The 24,057-nt window shown below is 39.6% G+C and overlaps 1 protein-coding gene across 17 annotated transcripts in view; it reads right to left on the reverse strand.

Moving 5' to 3' along the window:
- RBMS3 (RNA binding motif single stranded interacting protein 3) overlaps positions 1 to 24,057 on the reverse strand; it is a 695,185-nt gene that overhangs the window by 27,591 nt on the left and 643,537 nt on the right. For 16 of the 17 annotated variants that reach the window (XM_038175453.2, XM_038175454.2, XM_038175452.2 and 13 more), the window contains one exon: positions 12,242 to 12,352. In XM_038175453.2, coding sequence (XP_038031381.1) covers positions 12,242 to 12,352 — 111 coding nt within the window. Of the gene's footprint in view, positions 1 to 10,689; positions 10,813 to 12,241; positions 12,353 to 24,057 lie in introns of those variants that run through there. The other variant, XM_038175463.2, reaches the window with a different exon arrangement.

The raw sequence follows: 24,057 nt of genomic DNA on the forward strand, positions 1-24,057 counted from the left end.
CCATACAGGGAGTGGGATTTGTTTCTACTATATTTATTTCTATTCCCTCTGCCCTGTAACACATCAAGGAAATTTGAAGTTGTTGCCAATTGCATTGTTTTCTAGTTATTAATAAATTCCGTTGAATATGCAATATGACTAATCTTCTAGAAAGCATAAATGAAAAGAGATACTCTTTTTCTTATATCAAAGTAGAACACCTCCATTAAAATAAAATAAATCAAATTATGTGCAACTTGGCAAAGCAGCCATTTATTAGCAAAAAACTTATTACTTTTTTTCTTTTTTTTTTTTTTTTTTTTTAGAAAAGTCTGTTATCTTTAAAGGAAATCAGCCCAACTAATAGCTAGTCAGGAACAACTGCACATTACAAGAAAGGCAGCAGAATAGTTTTTACTATAAAATTGGGCTACTAAATTTTTGAGCACCAATTTGGACTCCATGGCTAGACCAGGCAATAACATCTGTGGGAGTGGCATCATAGCCAAATACTCAGTTTAGCTCGTTATTACATTTTTATCACTCTAATTAGCACTGTCAAAAATGGTCATTGAAGTAAGACCAAATACATTCATTTTTGAGCCCAGTGCAGGTGTTTTAGGTGGGAAGGGTTGGTAGCAGAGCAGAATCATGGTAAACAATGTGAGAGCAGAGGAATAGTTAGGTGCTTTAGTGGCTGAGACAAAAAAAAAAAGCGGTTGTAAAATCAGTTGGGGAATCATAACATATCTGGCCTATTCTGCAAACCCTGCGCACAGCATTGGTTGGCAGGCAAGAAAACACAGGATGAAATCTTTGCATCAGTGAAATCAGTTTACTTCTTAGAAATATTATACTCGTTTGAGGGAAATCCTCAAGAGAAACACGTTCAGCATAGGAAAACGGGGAACTGAGACGGGCCAACGCTCAGTAAGTTGGACATTTACAAACTAGGCTCTCAGGAAACTGGCTGTTGCAATATAAAACCTGCGCAAATTAAAAAGGCAAAATTGGGTGCACACAGGTGTGCCTATCACATTCAAAAGCCTTAATGAATCCCAGAGGATAGAGCAGTCCTCTGTGGGACTGGAAAAGGATTGTGCCTCTTTGAGATACGACTGCTCCCCTGGACCCATCCCAACATGGTGCAGCTCTCATCTGCCACACAGTAGAAATCTGCCGTGCTCAACAGTTCATTTACCTTGCTAGAAAAACAACTCAATTCAGCAAACTCCCAAATTCACTCGATGCAGCTGCTCTCAAACCCCTTGTTACAGTTTAATGAAATGTGCTGACTGAGCTGTTTCATAGTAAATATTAGTTATAGCAGAGCTCGCCTCCCAAATTGAGTCTTTTAGGAGCAAGAGGATTCTGCAGTGCCGTAGCACTGACACAGAATCGCCCATAACTCACAAATAATAAAATACCATCTGAGGGCATAGAGGTTATTGCCATCAGCAGCTCCCTATGGAATTGTAAATCATTTGAACAAAGCTTACCCTTTTTTGAGAACTTCAGGCTATATATACAGGACACCAGTGTCTTACACAGTGTATGAAGACTGTACCTTTAGCTCCTTCATTTAACCTTGCTTCACAAATGAATGAACCCTGTACAGGCTGCTCTTTCCGGATGAAAATAAGAAAGATACCTCGAAACACTGGCAATTTGTCTTAGAGGAAGTTTAAACCTTTGGGCTATCAGCTTGCCAACCACCTGATAAGTCATGTGGATTAACTGTAAAATGCACTGTGCACTGAAGTTCAATGGGATACACTGCAGGAAAAGCCAGTGAAATTCAATGGGACGTTATTTTTGTGAGCATCTGCAGATCCAGGCCTTTGCCCAACAGACAGGTTATGTTATTTATGCCACTGCCATTAAAATATAAAAAGCACTGAAAATCATTCAAATTAAACCCACTTTCAACTCCACTGTATGGAATGGCATTGTGTCACCTTCAGAAACACTGCAGCACTCCTAATCTAGTGTTTCCATGAAGTCTTAGTGCTCCTGGAAGTGAAACTTTCCTTACGAAAAAAAAACCAAAAACAAACAAACAAAAAAAAACAACAAAACAAAAACAAAAAAAAGAAAAACAACACTGAGAATGTAATACAAAGGTTGCTGCTCAAGTGTTTTATTTTATTTTTTTATTAAGTGAATAGTGTGAATGGTTACTTGCAGCATGTTTACTTCTCTACTGTGCAAACTTCAGACATTGAAAATAAAATGATATTTTGATGCACAGCTCATGTCTGAGTCTTGGTACATGTATCATACTAAATAAATATTTTCTGAAGTTTTCAAAACTTCCTGAATTCTTCACACTTAAATGAATAAAAATAAGAGTTATGTTATTCTCATTACTTTGAACTGAAATGACGATGTTTCATTGCAAAGATAAACAGAGGTTAGAGATAAAAATGTCTGTTGGGCCACTGCTTTTTGTATCAGCCCCTGAAAATCCCACCAGTACGCTTTAAGGTGTCTGTCACAGGTGAATTCTAGATGTCCCAAATGATGACCTCTGCCAAATTCATTTCAATGGCTAGCCCTTGATATATCACAAATTTCTTCAAGATATTGAAGTTACATTTTCTCAATTTTACTTTCAGCTCCGTATTTATATTGTTAGTGTCATTCAAACCATCTCCTTCCCATATATGCCCTTCACATACCTACCTGTGCTGTGTTGTATGCCACTGTTGCCTATCACCTTCATGCCCTTTTTTTTTCTTTCTAGAGTTTACAGTGTTTGTGATTGATGTTGCTATAATTCAAGTACCTCATCTCAGACAGAACTGGTATTATATGAAGGACTGCAACAGTGCTAAGCAAACGGTAGTCACTCTTCCATGTAATTTGTCATGTTGCTCTTTCTAGTTGAGGATGTAACCCTTTCAAGGATTCAGGACTTGCAGTTGTTCTTACAGCTCAATTGTCATGTACCTGGACTTTGCAGAGGCACAATCACAGGAGTGTTTCCCAGCTCTTGGCAGAGTAGAACTGTGGAAGCACCACCTCTGGGAGACACAACTTGCCTTTCACATTATCACACTTTAGCAGAACAAACCTCACCTCTCTAAGATCTTCAAACTTTTCTTGGACTACAGAGGTCCCATAGGATTTTCTTGCACTACCGATAAATTGGATTTACCACTTCTCTGGAAAGTCATATTCATTGTTTCTACCAGACTTACCTGAGTCTACTTTAAACACGGACAAGGAAACAAAAAGAACTTTCATCCTAATAAGGCAAAGAGTTATGTCCTTGATTACAAAACTGAAAACATGTTTACAAAAGAGAAACACATCAAGAAAATACAGATGACAGACCTGACACTTAGAGTACTTTTGTTTTCCACCTTTTGTTAAGTTTGTCAGTCGCAGGTGTGGCAGGATGTTACAAACCTAGAATTACTGTCTTTTTTTTTTTTTTTTATCATTTTTTGTTCTTTTCTACTTTCTGTTCTGTTAATAAATAGCCTCTTTCAGCTAAATATTATCCAAATTACTAAAATCAAATAAGATTTAACTAAATAAACCTTCTCTCCCTCAGACCTCCCATATTATTTATGGTATCAATGCAATTTCACATGAACATACATCGTTTATACACTTTCATTTTCTTTTTAACATTCAAAGCATTTAGGAAATGACCTACTAGGAGCTAGCAAAATGAGTTCACATTTTTGATTCAGCCTGAGAAGACATATGAACAGGTTTTGGGAGTATGACTAAAGGTGAATCTTCTGGTGATATGCTGCATACCACCCCCTTGTAACAACAGATACCATAGGTTTTATGCCTTTCAGTTTCTATTTACTATTGCAGAATAAGAAAATTCACTTTATACACAGTGCATGGCTATCACTAAATAACAAAATGCTTTGGAAGAGGCAGCTTTGAGCTACGTAATCATCGCCCTCTCAAAGTATCACCAGGTGGCACTTGTGGAAATCACAGAAGAGAAAGCAATTGCCATGCATAAGAAACAGTGGTGAAACCAGCCTCTAAATATTCTAGTTCACAGACATGAAGTCGTCTGCAAATTAATTCTATGAATTGCATTTGTCTGATGATGAAAATGAAGTAATATTAGTTATGGCCCTTTTGGTTGATACTTCTTGCTTTGCTATTTCACCACTGCTCCTTTGTTTTAACTTTTATCACCCTAATCAGGGAGCTGGGATCCTTCTCCAAAAGGGAATCTGGGCTAACATTGTTTTGAGCAAGCAGACGACACCCCACAGAGAGGCGAGGAGTCCTCAGCAAAAGCACTTGTTCATTTGTGGAAACTTTATGTGGAGGTAAAATTTAACAGAACACAACCTACTAAACCACTAGGCTCATAGGAAGTGCTGCTTGAACAGAAAATGGAATTCGCTGCATCTGTGCTTATTCCACTTCTGCATTTTCCTTCTCTGCATGTGGCATCACAGGTAGGCACACTTGCATATAATGGCAAACACAAAGCCACTACTGACAAATGGTGGGAAAATAAAGCAGTGCTCAGAAGAGAAGTAGGAACACTAGAGAAAAAGCATTTAATAAACTCTACTTATTGAAAAATACCATCTGAGCACAACTATGGTCAAATGCTGACTGTGGAATCCATGCTGAGACAGCTGCTTAGGAAGACGTGAGGGCTGATGGGCTCAGTTCTCAAAGGGGCCTGGACAAGCTTCAGAAGTCAGCTTACATGAACCTAAATGAGGTTCAGCAAGTCCAAGTGCAAGGTGCTGCACCTGGGTCAGGGCAATCCCAGACATGAGGACAGACTGGGAGAAGAACTCACTGAGAGCAGCTCTGTGGTGAAGGACTTCGGGGTTCTGGTGGATGAAAAGCTTGACATGAGCCAGTAGTGCATGCTTTTAGTCCCAAATGCCAACTGCGTCCTGGGTTGCATCAACAGAGGACTGGAGGGGTAGGGCAAGGTAGGGGATTGTCCTCCTCTGCTCTGTCCTTGTGAGGCCTCAACTGGGGTGCTGCATGCAGGTGTGGGGCCCCCAACACAAGAAGGATGTGGGTAAGATGGACTGAGTCCAGAGGAAGGCCATGAAGATGATCAGAGGGCTGGAACACCTCTTCTAAGAAAACAGACTGTGGGACCTGGGGATGTACAGCCTGGAGAAGAGAGGGCTCCAGGGAGACCTCATTGAGGCTTTCCAATACTTAAAGGACGATTATTGAAAAGATAGAGAGCAATTTTCTGTTCAGGCAGATAGTGATAGGACATGGGGTAACGGTTTTAAACTAACAGAGGTGACAGATGTTAGGAGGAAAATTGTTATTCAGAGGGTGGTGAGGTTGCCCAGAGAAGTTGTGGATGCCCCATCTCTGGAGGTGTTCAAGGTCAGGCTGGGTAAGTCCCTAAGCAACCTGACGTAGTGGGAAGCGTCCCTGTCCATGGCAGGGAGGTTGGAACTGGGTGATCTTTAAGGTCCCTTCCAACCCAAGCCATTCTGTGATTCTATGTATCAGGCAAATGGAGACTGCCTTTAAAGATGGAGGGGGAAGAGGGGGAAGAAGGAGGTATTGTTTTTTCTAAACCTCAACAATGCTTTTGTTGTTCTCTCCTTCCCAATAATTCCCAGAATAATTCCTTCTTAAATGAATCTCCTGCCACAGATTGCTCAACTGTGTTAATCGCTTGCACTTGACCTAGACCTTGGCTGAGTAAATGGTCAGGGATTCAGTTCAAGCAGTTTGAACTATGCTAACTGCAGTTGCAATGGGTTCAGTCCAATATTTTCCACACAGTCAATAAGTAAAATAAAAGAGCTTCAAGATTAACACCTGATAATGTGAAAGGCACAAGACTGCAAAGAAACTTTCCCCCCGTAACTCCCTGGGGACCCTGCGACAGACGGTTAGAATAACAGACAGTGCTTTTTGTAACAAGGCTCGGAACATCAAGGGAATGCAATGGTGTTTCAGCTCCATGTAGCTGCAGTACGTGCAAATAGAATTGCAGATTAAAACCAAACCAAAACAAAAAACCCACACAAGCCTATCTAACAAAGCAGTTATTCTGCTGAGGCCTTTAGGTGACATTTTAAACCACTGGTGACCGTGGAGTATCCAAAGGAAATAGGAGATAAAAAACTTATAACAAGCTTGTTGTTCCATTGAAGGGTTCTGGAGATATCATCAAGCTCCACTGGCAACAAAAAGAACTAACAAAGTGAAAGATAAGACTGATGTACTAGCATAACAAGCCTGTTATTCCACTGAGAGATTTCTGTTGATACTATAGACCAGGAAAGCTGAGTTACCGTGCTTTGCAGTTTCAGCAGAATCCCACATTGCATCACTGCAGTTCTTCTACCTGAACTGTATTTTTTAATACAGAAGTATCCAGAAAAAAAAAATAAACTTTTTTTTTATTGTTGATGATATTTAAGAAGTGCAATGAAGAGCCCATTTTATAAGTTGCCTATTATATTTCTAAATTAGAAACTGAAAACTTAGTGAACTGTCTGCAAGTGTAAAGAACAATTAGGCAGCACAGTTGAGCTAGCAGTTTTACTAAAAGAAACTGGCTTCAACCCATTCTCCCACTGGTGTGGGCCTCAAAGCTTGAAGATGAAACATGACTACACTGAGGCAGTTCTGAAAGAGAGAGTGAAAAAGCTGGAATTACACCTCTGCCAAGGAGGACTAACAAAGGCTGCCTCAATCTGTTGGAGGAAACTGGAAGCAAAGCGGTATCTGAAATGGATGCTAACAGCAGGGATGGGAGAGAAACCTATACCGGGCAAGTGCAGAACAGAAAACTTCCTTCAGGAATGCACAGCGGAGGAGAAAGAATACAGCAAATCTCTTTTCCATTGAAGAGGTGGATTATTGCTGTTGATGGCCAAATGTGTATGTGCCGCAGTAAAAAGGAGCTGAGCAACAGGGACTGAAAGCAGTGATCAGATGGCTCAGTTTTTATATTTCTAAAGGTTTTTGTATTATATCCACTCAAGCCATCAATCACAACTTTATTAAACTACGAAACAGATGTCAGATCAATGGCTGTATCGGAAACATTTTGAATGACAAGCTGATGATGGAACAATTCCAGCCTCCATACATTATTAAACACATACTAATGCTGCTCTTTCAAAGCTACCCATACTGGCTCACTCAGCCTATCCTCCCTGTATGGTACCTTTTTTTAATAGTTGAACTAATTGTAGATGAATATTACATAGGAAAAGCAAGCCTTACAGTAATACATAATAATAAACTAGTAAACAAAAGAAAAATTTCAAGGTTAAAACTGGTTATCTGTCTTTGCATTATGCCCCTGGGCATTAAAATTTCATTTTAGTACAATTGTAGGAGCTGAGGCTGGATTGTCAGCCTTAATCAGAATATTCAGAGTTATTGCCTTTTTGATGCAATCTTGACATAATTTAAGTTTAGCTTTTCTTTACTTATTTGCCCACAGCCAGCCCACCAGTGTAAATGCTTTCTGCTCTTTTTGAGTGAAGAGGTATGTATGAAAAATACATATAAATAAGGCAGAAATTGCCCCTCTGGCAGATTTCCTGCTTAACTCCAGATTTCAGGCAGATTTGGGGAGGTGATCAGAGCAGCACGCTTGCCTCCCAATTCATCAGTAATGCAAACTGTATTTTCACTGGCAGAAATCAATTTGATTTTCATATAGGCAGAAAGGAATAATGTTCTTGGTGGATGAAGCACAAAGCACAGTAACTGGGAGATGCAATAGGAATAGGGGGAGGAGCTGCCATGAACTGCAGTTCATTACCTCCTCCCTTATCCCTGCACTGTACAGCATCTTTTGGGCTGGAATATCTACCACAGATGTGCATTTTTGTGAGGTGGATGGTGAGATCAAGTAAAGACGGATTTGCAATTTTTCTCTTGGTCTGACATCTTGATAGCTTAGTACATCCTCCTGATTAGAAGTGCTCAGTGTAGCAGCAATGCCTGATTTTACACAGGCAATTCAATAACAGATAATTAGATGGGAAAAAAATGTTCAAATAGATAATAAAATAAAATAAATATGCATTCTTTGGGGTTTTAGAGAGGAAGAAAACTTTTTATTTCTGCTCATGGCAAATGGTTTCCTAAACAAAATTCTTTGTGCTTTTTGGGGCCAGTGACCGAAGGCTTCCCATAACACAAGGCTGTGAGCGGGGCTGCAGGAAATCTATTCTATTTCGGCTGCTGAAATGGACATTCCCTGATGTAAGTTAGCAGCCTTGCCAGCATTTAGCCAGAAATGTCCCCTCTGGCCTACTATTTAAATAATCAAGTGCATGAGAGATGAAGGTGACTGCCCCCTGAATTCCCGTGGAGTTTTAGCATGCGATTCAGGGCTGAGAGATCAAGACTTAAATCCAAGTCTTGGTGTCAAGTCTGAAATTGGCAGAGCCTGCTCTTACTCAGGTAACTCTCCTCACCAAAGGCCTAAAAAATGCTTCACTGTGAAGGGTCTCCCCCCTCTGGAATGCCTCCAACCTGGACTTGAATCTTTCAGAGCATCAAAGGCCAGAGTAATTCCCACAAGATATGAGGTAAGCAAAGGCCTCTATGCTGTTTCTCTAGCTTACTCACCAGAGAATGAATTTTCTGTTGAAGCAATATTTTAGAAACCCAGCACTCATCCTGAAATGGGCAAGTTTGGACGCGGGTTTGAAGTCAATTCTCACTTAAGTGACCACAGAGGTCTGTTTTGGCTGAAAAAATATGATATGTTAATTAGCAGAATGGCTTTTCTAAGGAAGTAAATGTGTGAAAGCTTTTTAATAAAAACCGCTTTGCATACTGCAAAGCTTTTAAATTAAATTGGGACAGAGTTACAGCTGACACTGAGCAAAATTGTTTGAGACTTTTTGGCTTGTTTGTTGAAAAAAATCTGGCTGGCTTCTTGAAAGATAGCTGGTGGCTCTTTATGGTGCCCTGTTGCACAGTTTTAAAGAATAAAATTAAAAAATACGCTCATAACAGAAATGTATAGTCTATGTCTTATATCTCCCATAAAACTTAGTCCTGCTGAGGTACTCACAGTAGCATTTTTTGGACTTGGCTCAATTTGTCATGGCGTTATGCTCTCATTGCTCCTCTCCCTGGATCGAAATTCAGGCTTCAGAATAAATGAAGTAAAAATATCTCTAAATCAATCATATGTCTAAATAGGTTGTCTATTTGTTCCACACATTTTAATTTTATTTTTTTCCTGGAACAGGCCATGCTAGTAAGATTCAATTTCAAGTCAGGATAAATATATTCAACAAAATTGCTATTGGCAGCCCAAATCCTGAAGTTCTCCTTTTAATTCCTGACAGGAGGAATTCCTGAGGAGCTCCACGATTATATTGCTTGCACGAGGACTTTAACTGAATATGGTGCTCTTGGTGTTTATACCAAAGAGAAATCCTGTATGCAACAAAACAGGGTGTCAATTGAGATTTATGAAAAGCCTGTGGATATTGTAACACCCATCAATCATTAACTCTTGAAGTTTTCCATAAAAGACTTAAGATTTTTAAAGATAACAAACATAGGCTTACATGGTATACCTCTGCATGTATTTCAAGAAGTTGTCAGGGAATGCTGTGACCTTGAAAGATAGGATGGTGTAAAGAGCTAGGAAAATAAAGGACTTTCTTTACTTTCAGTTACAGTAAAATAAATCCGGGACCTTTTTATCACTCACTAGATCAGTCATGCCTTTGAGAGTCCTTCTTGTGCCTCCCTAAATAAGAAACATCTACATTTACAATGGCTTTGTTATGAGTATAGTAACAGTGGTTTCAAGTCTGAAGAGAACATTAGCGAGGAATTTCCTAGCTCACATTAAGATTGTGAGAAAACAAGACCGGGAGACTTAATGTCTGCAAGAGTCATGGAAATGAAAATGTCAAACAGAAGGAAAAATTCATAGGAACTGCCCAGCAGCACCACCAGAATTCATTTTCCATTTCCTTGTCTTAATTTTTAAACATACGTCTGAATGACGGTAATTACGCAGAAATTCTCACTAGTCATAGTATTTCCTACAATTTAATCTGCTCAGAGGGGAAAAATGCTGATATTAACTTTTAGATGTAATTCCTACTTCTTTTGATTACTGAATGAAACATTCAAAATAACAGGAATAAACAACAAAGCACCATATTAAAGATTTCTCAGAAATAAATAAAGAAGTCTCAGATCTCAACAGCTGCTTTTTTTTTTTTTTAAGGGGGAAGACATTAGAGTTAGAATTAAATTCAACAGATAAGAAAGAGGGAAAGGAGAGGGAGAAGGAGAACATAGGAACAGGAAGAGAAGACTTAACAGAGTTGATTATGTCTTTGTTAAGATGTAGCTTTATACAGTACCTTATTCAGCAACAAAAATACTTGGAAACTGTTCCTATAGATGAGCATCACGTAGAACACCAAAAAAAGGAATGCCTGAACACTTCAGGGCTAACCAATAATAAGCATGTTATTAAGGACATTATACAAATGCCTCTTGAACACTGACAGGCATGAGGCATCAACCACCTGGCTAGGCAGCCTGTTTCCATGCTTGACCACCCTCATGGGAAAGAAATTTTTCCTCATGCCCAGTCTGAACCTCCCCTGATGCAGCTTTGAGACGTTCTCTCACAGTCCATTCTCAGAGACCAGGGAACAGAGATCGGCAGTGCCTCAGAAAGTTGCAGAGGGACATGAATAAGTTCGTCTCTTGGCCTCCTCTTCTCCAGGCTGACAACTCTTATGTCCACAGGACATGCCTTCCAGCCCTTGTACCAGCTTTGTTGCCCTCCTCTGGATTCATTCAAGCACCCTGACATCCTTTTTATGGAGCCCAGAACTGTGTACAATATTAAAAGATGAGGTCACAACACTAAATATAGCAGGAGAATCACCTCTCCTGACTAGCTGGCTGTGCTGTGTTTCATGCACCCCAAAATGCAGTTTGCCTCTTGGCTGCCAGGGCACCCTGCAGGCTCACATTGAACCTGCTGTCGACCTGCACCCCCAGAGCCCTTTCTGTTGAGTTGCTCTCCAGCCACTCATCGCCCAGTCTGTGCCTGTGTAAGCCGTTACGCTATCTATCTAGATCCCCCTGCAAGGCCTCTTGTCCCTCCAGGGAGACAACAGCACCTCCCAGTTTACTATCATTGGCAAACTTGCTGAGGATGCACTCCAGTCACGCATCCAGGTCACTGACAAAAATGTTGAACAGGACTGGCCCTAGGCTTGAGCCCTGGGGAACACCTTAGTGACCATCCGCCAGCCAGATGTAGCCCCAATTACTGCAACCCTTTGAGCAGCACAGTGGTGAAATAGACGAAACAAATTTTTAGTACATAATAAACCTTTCATATAATTATTACACAGAATGTGCTTAAAGACGTGTAAGTATAATGTTTATGCCAGTGTTTTTCTGAAAATATATATGTACACACAGTATGCACACATTCACTTAGTAAATAACTGTATATTGTATATAGACTGCTGGTATTACTAAAATATTTTAGTAAAGTTTCAGAGAGTTTTAATAATTTTTATTAAGACTATTTTTTGCCTTTCTCTGACTCTGGAGTAGTTAATTGAGTCTGACTTACACAGCTTAAAGAGAAAATAACTGTTGAAATATGCATGTTTAAATATAATTTACTGGAAACACAGCTGACCTTGACCCAAAATCACATTTTGGAGCCTCGAGCAAACTACGTATTGCTGTCTGCTACGGGTTAAAAATGAGTGCCAGATCCTATCAAAGACAGAACTCCCATTTTCCAGCAGTATAAAACTTTCTTGATGCACAAGCAAGGAATTTTGCATTAAAAACAAACAAACAATTTTTTAGAGGAGTACTTCCATATTCAGATACAATTTAGTACAGATAATTCCTGCTAAGTACAGAGAAACTTTTGTTGACCTACTGTTTTACTACTTAATCAGTTCTGTTCCTTATAATACCTAATGGTGACTGTATGATGGTTGTAGAAATGTATCTGTAGATACACGTTTGCGTGAGGTAGCAATATGGGATATTGTTTGTGTAGGACATCGTGTTTGAGTCATGATAAAAGAAACTGATATGTTCACTTGAACAGGGCCAGACATCTTTGGAAACAGAGAAAATAAATAAACACATAAATAAAACACAGCAATATTAAACTACCAAGCATTGACGGACTGAAATCTCAAGAATAAGAAAAGGCCTTGAGAAACTCAGTAGTCAATTAACACTTTGAAAAATATAGAGTAAATAGTATAATGTATTATCTTACCGTTCCTGTTGTGCCCAAGGAAAGGTGGTTCATCTGTTGGGTCAGAGGGCCCATCATGCTTGCTGGCTGCATTGACATAGTGTGGTCCATTGTTGGTGTTATCACAGCACCCTGCAAACACATATCATTTACACTTCAACATTTTCCCTTAAAAGAAAAAGCAGCATTCTCTTACTGAGTGAACCTGGCTGAAAACTTGACATGAATCTTAAAAGAGACTAATATATCTGTCATAGAAAATATGTTTTGTTCCTATTGACAACCAAGCTACACACATATATTATTTGTACTACTAATGAGGCCATTTTATGTCAGTTCCAATTAAGTGTCATTTTTTACCTCATTACTTCTGACAAACAAATACATATGTTCTTTCTATGATGAATGCTACTGTACATTGCAAAATGCCTGTCGTTTATATTTTTCCATATCCTATATAGACCAATCTTACAGACAGAACACATATGTCCCCAGTTTTCTCTGACTTCTAAAACGTTCAGTCTCTGAGATCTTCAACCTATTATGGTAATTGTCTTGGATTTTTCCAGTCTCAATTAAGAACCCTTACTCATAACATTTTATAGCTGATTGAGTAAGACTAGCTATTGACAGCGAGTGTGGTAGTGACACCCATTTAAAACACATACACAGCATTTAAAAGCATTTTTCTTCTCCTCATGAAAAACAAAGACATTAATAACAAACAGCATATGAACTAAAGCAAGAACAAGACTTTAAACAAAAATTAAACAAAAGGCATGCCAGAGCTTTGGAGAAAGCTTCTTTGTCATTCATATTCCTCATTTTTTGCTCTCCCATTCCCCAGGGTCCCATATTGGTAAACTCATGCCTTAGTGACGAGCTGATTTTCCTCATTTCTAAGGTGTAAATGCTATTTTCTCTATTGGTTGGAAAAAGTCAGTCAGAAAGAGGGTGGTCTGCTCCTTCTCTTGCAGACAGAGAAATAAGGAGGTAATTTCAGCTATTTCATCATATGGAATAGCTCTACTTTGTGCATACATTAGAAATTCGTACACAGAATCACCGCATTAAAAAGCATGGGAAAAGGTGGATGAATCCATTTTTCACAAGGAAAGTTAACACTTTTTCTTTGAGATCGCTGATAAAACCCCCTTGTAAACAGGAATCTAAAATAAACCGGTTCCAAAAAAAAACATAACAGACCTCTTAAGTATATATCTCACATTTATGTAGACCTATGTGGCTGCCATGCCAAGCACCAGATGAACCCAAAGCTTTCCAATTTTCAGTTGCACATTAAAAATAAACAATGATAACAACAACCACCAATGCTGGGGGAAGTACCAATTGATTTTTTTTTCTCACCTCCCAGTATTATTTTGTCTATGCACATCCTATCTGAGAAACTGAGATTTTGCAGTCTCTGTGAACTTGTTACTTGCATGCAAAGATGAAGAGGAGGTAGGTGCAGCTTGGTCAGTCCTCTTTGTAATGCCTCAGCATACAAAATACATACATGCTTGTTTCATATCACATACTGGATTACACTTCTTGCACTGACAACAGTCCCTAGGGAAATTTGGCAAATTACTACAAATATCTTAAATGGAGGCTGTATCTGTCATGTTTCCAATTAAACACTTATCAAACTAGCCAATCAATGTGCAAGTATCAAACTTGCAACACTTGTGAATACTTCTGCATCTTTCTTCACCATACTCATTTGTACTGGTTTGCAGCAATTACAATGATTAACCCGTAGATTAACTCATTCTAATGAGCTACCACTGTGCTGACCTCCTTTGCTAGCAGGGGTCCTTGCAAATCAAGATAGTCACAAACTTCCACTTGCAAATTTCTTTCAGCATAGTGGGGTTAATATACTATTAAAAATGTTCTCTCTTCATCACATGTCATTCTTTTCTTTTATGTTGCTCCTCTCTTTTTGGTGAAAAAGTCTGCCCTTTTCCTGGAAATCTTATATCTGTTCTGCGGGACATACACTCACTCAGTCCATTCTGCATTCACCACATTGTCAGTGCAAGTGCCTGAATTAGCACCATGCCCAAGGAAAGATACGTTAAAAATTCAGTGATCTGAGACACCAGGGCTGCACCTGTAGAGGAACACACAGCCTGACAGGGCCCTGGGACTTGGGCATCCACCTGAACTTCAGTTACAATAAGAAATCATGAGCATTATGCCTAGAACGACCCACACCACAAAACATTTTTACTGTACCAAACCATAAATGCTTAAACCAAGTTTGTCAACTGAAAAAAAGTTTTCAGTTCCCTCTATGAGCAGTTTTCTCCTTTGGCTTAGGGATGGACAATTGCCTCAGAGGTTTCAGTACAGACCACGCTGTGTTGTGTCATGGGATAAGCAAAAAGTCACAGCCACACCACAGCTTCATGTAGCCCTGCACTGTTGGCAGTAGTGGCTGTAATTAATTTAGGATCTCCCAAAGCCTTAAAATACCTACTATTCGTTTTAGAGATGGTTATTGCAAAGGTATGGTTGGAGAAACTTGCTTTGATTACAAATGTGTCAGACTGAAAACTATGTATAAATTCAGGAAATCTGAAAATGAAGGAAGGGCAGTAGTGAAGAAAGTCTTACGGTTTAGGGTAGCAAACAACATGACCAGACACACAAAGGAAAAATCTGAGAGAAAATGTTTTTCACTAACTAGTAAGCAAGAGAGTTTTGCAAATAAACTACTCACTAAAATAGGGACTGGAGAGAAAATACAAGGACAAAAAATTACTCAAATATACTATATATACACTACTTTTAAATAGAAAATGCATATATTCTGGTTTCTAAATATACGCTGTTTAAGATGTTAGGAAAAAGGGTTGGGACAACAAATCAGGGATTTGCAGCTTTCATGAGACAGCTTAATGTGTTTGAAACTGACAGTTACCTAGAGCAGAGAATTACATGCATTTGCCAGTCCATTAATTCAACAGAGTTTGCAGAATCCTCTTGTGATCACGTAGGGAAAAAATTATACTTAATTAAGGAAATATCGTCTGGTTGTTAGGGCGACACCCAGTCTCCAGACCATAATGCGTTTCATAATACATGTTGTCATGTCCGTCCATATTCAACTTATTTATCTGAAGAAGACAATGATGTCTTGCATCAGATATTACCATCATATTAAAAGTAATTTGATTCGTTGCAGTTTATAATAGGTAGCTGCTGATAAAAGTCTGCTTGGTTACTGGCAAAGGCTGCAGCAAACATACTTTTCATCTTCATCTGCTTGGATGTCTGATTTTACTGAGTCTGTGAGCTTTATAAAGAGACATATGAGCATGGCATAATACTACTGAAGGCCAAGCTTAGCTGAAAAACCTGCAGGAAAAATTATGATGAAGTTTTTGCCACTCTCATTGCCAAAGCAAGTAGTTGGCCTGCCAGTTCCTTAGGTCTGCCCCTGTTGCCTCAGAATGATTACATTTTTCACAATTCCTGCAAGAAACCGGTTACTATAATGCCTTTGAAATTTGGCAAGATATTCTTGGCATATGATTTGTCAAACAATTCTGTCAGTGCTATGCTGGCTTAAAAAGAAATGAAGATTAATAGGTCAAATGGTAATGAACCAATGACACAGAAGAAAACGTATGATTTTTGCAACACTGCAATAAACCCAAGATCATTTCAGTGACATATAGACTTAGATTCCCTTGCACTTCATTTGAAAGGACTTGCTGTTTTAAAATGTTCTAAGCTCTGTGGACATGCCTTTCATTAAAAAGAAAAAAAAAAAGTATATTTATTTCTGTGTATTTCCTAGTTTATCACTTGCAAAGAAAGATGCCTGCTTTTACCAACTACAAGCAGTGTACTCTTCCTGTATGGCAACAAACTGAAACCACAGGAAGAAAACTAAATACAGCATGTTTATTATATTAAGTGAACTATCCTGAAGTACTTGCCAATGCCAAAAGACATCAGTTGTAATAAAGTTTATATTGATGCAGTGACACATGCCACCTTCTGAGCCTTGAAGGCTGGGAAAGGGACATCAGATATAAAAAGTGTATTAGGGGCTTTAGCCAGAGCGAGTTCACTAACTGAGTGATGCACTTGGGGGCCGGTGGGAGGAAGGATTAGTTAGTCCCAGCTTTCTGGAATAATGAACTGTATTAAAGGCTTCTGTTTCACTCCAGTGTTCTCAAACTGATACTGGATTAAGGCACAAATACCAGCTGAATAAATAGTTTTTGAAGCTTACAGTAAGCATCAGCTTATTTTAAAATTTACTTTTTCTTTATTTAGGAAGTTTTAACAAGATAAACATACTCAAAAATTCTACCTTGTAAATACTGGACAATGTGAAGCCAATAAACATTACAGCAGCAAACTTACTTTTCAAATAATTTCAGAGACACACTGTGCAGTCATATAACCACTGGGTCATTCCATTTGAAAAAGTTATTACCATACTACCAAGTGAATGTCTTTGTTATCAAGAACATGTTGTTTCTTGGGGTTTTATTAAACTGACTGAAAGGATGACTTTCCTCATACTTATCAGATCAGACTTGTCTATCAAGAATTAATATGGAAAAATCCAACATGCATACTTTTTTTTTTTTTTCAGATAGATGTACTCTCTCTGCATGCAGAATAAATGACAGCCATATTTCTATTGGTTTACTGCTCAGTCTAGACTGGGCTTCTCTTACAGGCAGCAGAAAACATACAGTCATTGCAGCAAGCCATGAAGTCCTCCGAACAGGCTGTTAAATGACCAGCCTTTCATGACTACAGTAGGGACACCAAAGGTAGCTGTGAAATCCTCTGCCCTTTATTGTCACCTTTGCTGTGGATACTTGTTGATATGCCATAAATACCTATTCTATTTAAAAATCAAATAAAACTTATTTTTATACTTTTTCCTCTTTCTCAATGAAAAGTTACCAATTCCTTTGGCATTTACTGGATGATCAGAGATTAAATTATTATCTGAGTATAATGACGAAGATTGGCCAACAATCTATATTCTGCAAAGCTTAGGATTTGGTTTCATTGCACTGCATTGTTGAATTTAAAGGCTTGCTAAAATGGGGAAACGAACAAGGAAGCACAAATGCTGCATTGAATTCAAAGCAGCTTTAACTTTAGAATGGCAAAATGTTCCTATAGACCTTCACCAACTCTGAGTACTGTTTCTGTGACAAATAATAAACTACAACCTTGTAATATTTCTAATTTCAGGCTTAAATTCAAATTCTTATCTTAAATTCAAATTAAAATCACCTTCATATTTTAGCCAAATTTCTTTGGGAAAATGGACAAATTTGCTTCTCCACGCTTATTTTTTTTCTTCTCTGTATATTTGAGAACTTCTTTCTTCAGCTGGAATTACGTGTCATAAGTAAAAGAGAATTACTTCCAAGAAGTAACTTGTCCTAAAGGATTAAGTATCGTAAGTTCTGTAAATAAAGAACAAAGATGACCCTTTCATATGCTTCATCTTTCCTACAACAATAGTCAATGTTCTCAAGTGTTTTTCCCCACTGATTTTCTTGCTTGTAGCTATCTGTTCTGTCTCTTACTTTGAAACACAGATTTTGATAATACACAGATACTAGCATGCCCACATCTCTCAGTGTCTAAAGTGACTTTCACGTGGTGACTTAAATCTTTCTACCCAAAATAAGATCTCAAGAGAAAGTCCGTTGAAGAAAAGTACAGTATTTATGAAGGGAAAATATAATTGAATGACTGCAGGGTCTCTGATGCACAATTTGATAGCCCTGTGCTATACCTTTGCTCTTATCATCTACGCACACAGGCTGGACCACAAGCTCAAGTGTTCCCTTTATACTGTGAGGGAAACAGCAGTTTTAACACCCTTCTCCAATTTGCCACAGGAATAAAATAAAGTTACTGATGCTACTTGCCTGAAAAAAAAAAAAAAGCCCCCCCCCATAACATGAAGGGGCCTGTTGCAGGTAGGACATGACCTGCTGCATTGGGCATTTGCTCCAGCAAGAGCTGGAACAGGCAGAAAGGCTACAGACAGCTCTCAGCCACTCTTCTGATCCACTCTAATGGGAAACACATTTCTTTTGCTTTCTTCCTATCCTTCGGTTTATAAGTGCAGGTAGCTGTATGCTGGTTTTGTATAACACTGCAATAGTGCTTTTGCTCTTTCAAGAACAGTTATCGTTAACAAAAATATCCTCACAACGCTCATGTAAGGCTTAGCATCCCCTGCCGACAGAGGAAACACAGAGGCTGTGATTTACCCTAACCACTGGAGCATGGAGAACAAATCTTCTCTCCTTCCCACTGTCAGATTTCACACACACAAAAGTATCATTTTATTCCATGTCAAAATAAGTACAGATTTCAAAACCTCAGTGCTATTAACAAAAACAAGTCTTTATTTCCTGCACAGACCTCCTGATCTATACCTAATTAATGTGTGACACATGCCCAAGCATTGTGCTTGGCCATTCCATCCTGTTTATGCTTTTAAGCATATTTTCTGATGCGGACTAATTCCTTCAACCACTGTTTTCCAGTAGCTGACATGCCATCCTAAGAAGTGGGAATCAGGAGTCACTTTGCTGTAGACTAGCTTTTCTCTGGATTAGAATGGAGTTTCATCTATTAAAGTGAAATCGCAATAAATTTCCTCTGAGCTGTTCTGCTGTGTTCTAACCCTTCAAGCCTATAACCATGTGAGAAAATTGACTAGATGGCACATCTTTTTCTAACAAGGTGCAAAATGGAAATTATTAAACAGCACAATTAAAGCACAAGTCAGCATTGGTGTTTAGCCGAAATTTTCAATTTCTTGTCTTAATGGGTTAAAAAAAAATATCTTTCAAAAAGAATGCTATATTTGCATTTTCAATAATCTAGTATTTTATCTACATGCACATCTGTGTATGTATATACACCATATAATTTTGTATACGAAAAAAAATGGTATCGCCATTTGTATTACACTCACTGAGGCTATTGGGTGAGTTATTTGACACTGGTTTTTGAATCACAAAATCATATAATCACTTAGTTTGGAAAGACCTGTAAGATCATCTAGTCCAACCTTTAACCTAGCACTGCAAAGCACCATTAAGCCACGTCACTAAGCTCTATATCTAGATGTTTTTTGAAGACCTCCAGGGATGGTGACTCAACCACTTCCCTAGGCAGCCTGTTCCAATACTTCACAACCCTTTCAGTGAAGAAATTTTTCCTAACATCTGACCTAAACCTTTCGTGGCACAACTTAATGCCATTTCCTCTTGTCTTATCACTTGGTGTTTGGGAGAAGAGAATGATCCTCACCTCACTACAGCCTCTTTTAAGGTAACTGTAGAGCATGATAAGGTCTCTAAGCCTCCTTTTCTCCAGACTACATCCACAGCCTCACTCTCATCCACCAAGCAGATCACGTTGTAAGAGACCAGGTGCATCAAGTAGGACCCGCCTTTCATAAACCCATGCTGACTAGGCCTGATCACCTGATTGCCCTTCAGGTGCTCCATGTTGGCACTCAAGATAATCTGCTCCATGAGTTACCCTGGCACTGAAGTCAGAGGCCTGTAGTTTCCCAGATCCTCCTTGCAGCCTTTCTTGTAGATGGGCATCACATCTGCTAGCTGCCACTTGACAGGGACCTCCCCTGCTAGCCAGGACTGCTGATAAATGATACAAAGCAGCTTGATGAGCACTTCCACCAGCTCCCTCAGTACCCCCAGGTGGATCCCATCTGGCCCCTTAGACTTGCATATCTCTAAGTGGAGTTGCAGATCACTAACCATCTCCTTGTGGATTATGAGGGCTTTATTCTGCTCCCTGTCCCTATCTGCCTGCTCTCCATGAGTATTTGGAGAACAACTGGTTTTGCTGCTAAAAACTGAGGCAAAGAAAGCATTAAGTACCCCAGCCTTTTCCTCATCTCTTTTCACTATGTTGCCCCTAACATCCAACAAAAGATGGAGATTCTCCTTAGTCTTCCTTTTCTTGTTTACGTATTTATAAAAACATTTTTATTGTCTTTAACAGCAATAGTCAGACTGAGCTCAATTGAGGCCTTGACCCTTCTTGTTTTGTTCCTGAACGGCCTCACATCTTTGCAGTCCTCTTGAGTTGCCCGCTCCTTCTTCCAAAGGTCACAAACCCTCTTTTTCTTCCTGAGCTACAGCCACAGCCTCTCTGTTCAGCCAGACCAGTCTTCTTCTGCGCTGGCTCGTCTTTCAGCATGCAGGGATGGCCTCCTCCTGCACCTTTAGTATTTCCTTCTTGAAGAATACCCAGCCTTCCTGGACTTCTCTGCCCTTTAGGACTGCCTCCCATGGGACTCCACCAAGCAGTCCCCTTAACAGGCCAAAGTCTGCCCCCTGGAATTCGTGGGTGGCAGTTCTGCTAACCACTTTTCCAATTACTTTTCCAAAAATTGCAAACTCCGTTAATTCATGATTGCTATGTTCAAGATGGCCTCCAACTTTCACCTCACCCACAAGTCCTCTGTTAACAAGTAAAAGATCCATCAGGGCGCCATCCCCAGTTGGCTCACTCACCAGCTGTATCAGGAAGTTATCTTCCACACACTCTAGAAACCTCCTAGACTAGTTCCTCTCTGCTGTGTTGAATTTCCTGCAAACATGAAACTCTCAGTCCAGGATTTATGACGACACTAGAAACTAAACCCAATAGTGATTGTTTCAATTTCCTATTTCTGAGTAACATTCAATAAATATTGAATAAGACCTGCTACTGGCTAAGAACATTTACTTACTTTATTTTACTCAAGGAAATATGCTTGAAATACATGAAGAAATGCCTAAAAGAAAGACTTGTCTTTGGAGCTTGAGCTTGGATGCAGAGTTTGTTGGTGGCATCAGAGCATGTTTAATGTGGTAGGACCTTGGCCTTCCCTGGAATTGAAGTGTTCCAGGCAAGGTGAGGCAGCCCTGCCTGTCTGTGCATCTCTGTGAAGTCATGACAACAGACATTTGATCAGACCAAATATCCGAGACACTGTGCTGTTGATCTCTGCTTTTTTTGGCGAGATTTAGTACGTAGGTCATTTGCCAGGCACCAAGAATGGCTAACTGGGTTTGGAGAGGAAATGTCTGTAACATTTCTTCTATGTTCACTTCTAGCCTCAATACTGCAGCGGCCAGTGACAGGAGATCATCTGCGATATCTAGCAGATGTGCTGTGTTTCATTTCCTGCCTGAAACCAGGAGGGATTTGTTTTGTGTGAGCTGCAATCTACCGGCTGTGCTGGAAGAAAAGATTCACTCATTAGAAGGACAAACACTGACACTGGGAGACATCAGAAATGCTAAGGAACTGGCTAACAAGAGAAGGGAAAGAAAAAAAAAAGAAAAAAAAAAAAAAGGAGAGAAGACTAAGTAGTTAATATAGCCCTATGTATCAACCAGAGGTAAGATGACAAAATGACATCCTACAGAACTGGAGCCAGAGGAAAATGGTACAGCTGTGCAGGGTATTAACTCGATAACACTAGAAGGACCTGATTAGAATCACAACCAATCTCAGATGGAAATGTCTGAAATATAACCAGCTTTCCGAAGAGTGAGGCACTAGTACTTGACAAAGCCCCAAGGAGATGTGCCAATGTGGCAGACAGTAGAGTTCTCCTCTGTGAGATCCCTAATCCCTGAGAGGACAACAGGAAGAATGGTCAAGGGGTAGGTGGATATCAAGGTGTTTCCCTGGAATTCCAAGGACAGGCTCTTTACAGGCATAGATGGTCAAAACAAATGAGAAGAAGCTCATCGTTCTCACACAGTTGCTCACAGACTGCATCGTGACCCTTGTGATGTTGAGCCAAATGTAATTCTTAAGCAGTTGAGAGTTAAATCCCAGGCCAGGCTCAAATCTGAGTTGTACCCTTAAAGCCATGCTGATGCAGGTGCTGCCAGGTTATCCAGCTATCCAGCTACAGGAGAGGACAGAGCCACCTGGATCTGCTGAGGCTGATACTGTTGCTCTGGAGTTCAGCTACAAATTCAACCTCCATCCTTCATGACAGCATGATGTGGAGCACTGTCATCTCTTGCCTATAAATTATGTCTGAACTCCTTTTTATGCAGCTCCTACACAAAGGAAGAATAAAGGTATGAGGGATGAGAAAATCATGTTCTTTCCCTCTCCATCCCAGTTTCCCAATTTTAATGATTTTAAGTTCTGGAAGGCTGATGAGGGGCAGAAATATCCACACCATCTTACCAGGAACCCTTCCTATCCTACCTGTTAGGAATGACAGAAAGTAGAGAATGCTGGAAATGAAACCATGAATGAGTCATGTATTTTTCTGAAGACTTGCTTCCGATCAATAATAGTGTTCAGACAGAAGTTGATAGGTGGAAATTCTGTACTAAGTCACAGTTCATATTATATATCAATTAAATTCCAGAACACAGTGGTTCATTCTGATCTGGAAATCCAGAAAAGCCTCCTTATTAGAGAGGACAAATAAATCGGTATCTCTGTTATGTTCTGTTAGATTCATAATCTGTTATGTTAGATTTAGACACAGCCCTCTCTGACACAATAACCAAAACTATCCCAGCCCTGTCTCTACTCTCATTAAAAAGAACAAGTTTTCAGAGCTTAAACACCCTGCCCCAGGTCCCAAATTGTGTTTAATTTTCTGGACTCTTCACCACAAAAGTAACCCCTCAGGGAAGGGCATGGTGAAATGCACTCCATTCAGTATTGGGATTTGCCCTGTGATTGATTAAGCCTGGCTACCCAGCGGAGCCAGCTTGGTGACAGACTTCGAAAACAAGACTGAGGTATGAATCTTCAATAGTGAAGATTGTGAATTCCTATGCTTCCCTTGTGCCTTTACAAATTTTAATCACGGTTTACCTGCTGTTAGCACTCATTTTACAAGCCAATTGCTACCAACATGTGGCTTTTGCTGCACATGGACAACTCCACCATCTTCAGATGATGCCCTCTGTGACGTCTGTGCAGCTTCCCATCATTTTGAACGACCAATAATACAATTGCACAATCTGGGCAAACTGGGGCTTCAAAAATGTCCTTAGCTAAAAATTTTACAACAATCACAGAATGGCTGAGGTTGGAAGGGACCTCTGAAGATCATCTAGTCCAATGTCCCTGCCGAGCAGGATCACCTAGAGCACACTGCGCAGGATGACATCCAGGTGGGTTTCGAATATCTCCAGAGAAGGAGACTCCACAACCTCTCCGGGCAACCTGTTCCAGTGCTCTGTCACCCTCACAATAAAGAAATGCCCTCTCTTATTCAGCTAGAACTTCCTATGCTTTTGTCTCTAACGCATGAGAGCAAAAGAAGCCAGTAAAGCTGGTGGCAGGCAGCACAGGGAGCAAGCAATTCAAAAGTAAACACATTTAAATCAGTGAGGTAAAACTGATGTAAATGGAATCAAACCCAAGCCATCACTTTTGTATCAGCAGTCAAAAAATGGAGGGTGAATACATTTTCTAAGTAAAAATGGGATATTTTAGTCCTCATTTGCTTTAAGGTACCTCCAGTGAAATCAGATTGTGTATAAGCCTTCCTTCTACCAAGGACCTCTAAGTGCTTTACAAACAGGGTGATATACATAGATCTCAGGAGCTGGCCTATTATGGGATGGGTGTGGATCAACATTTGAATTTTCCCAAGTCCATGAGTGTTCAGACTAGGGGTACAACCTGGGTCATTGCAATTTCTGGCCCTAAGGAAACAGGTGGTTTTGATCACATACTCCAGTTCAAATTAATTAATAAGAGGAATCATTTAATCTCTCAATTTATACTGTGAAGAGTTGAAATAATTAATAGAA

Source organism: Anas platyrhynchos, chromosome 2 (genome assembly GCF_047663525.1).
Source record: "Anas platyrhynchos isolate ZD024472 breed Pekin duck chromosome 2, IASCAAS_PekinDuck_T2T, whole genome shotgun sequence".
NCBI classification, from domain to species: Eukaryota; Metazoa; Chordata; class Aves; order Anseriformes; family Anatidae; genus Anas; species Anas platyrhynchos.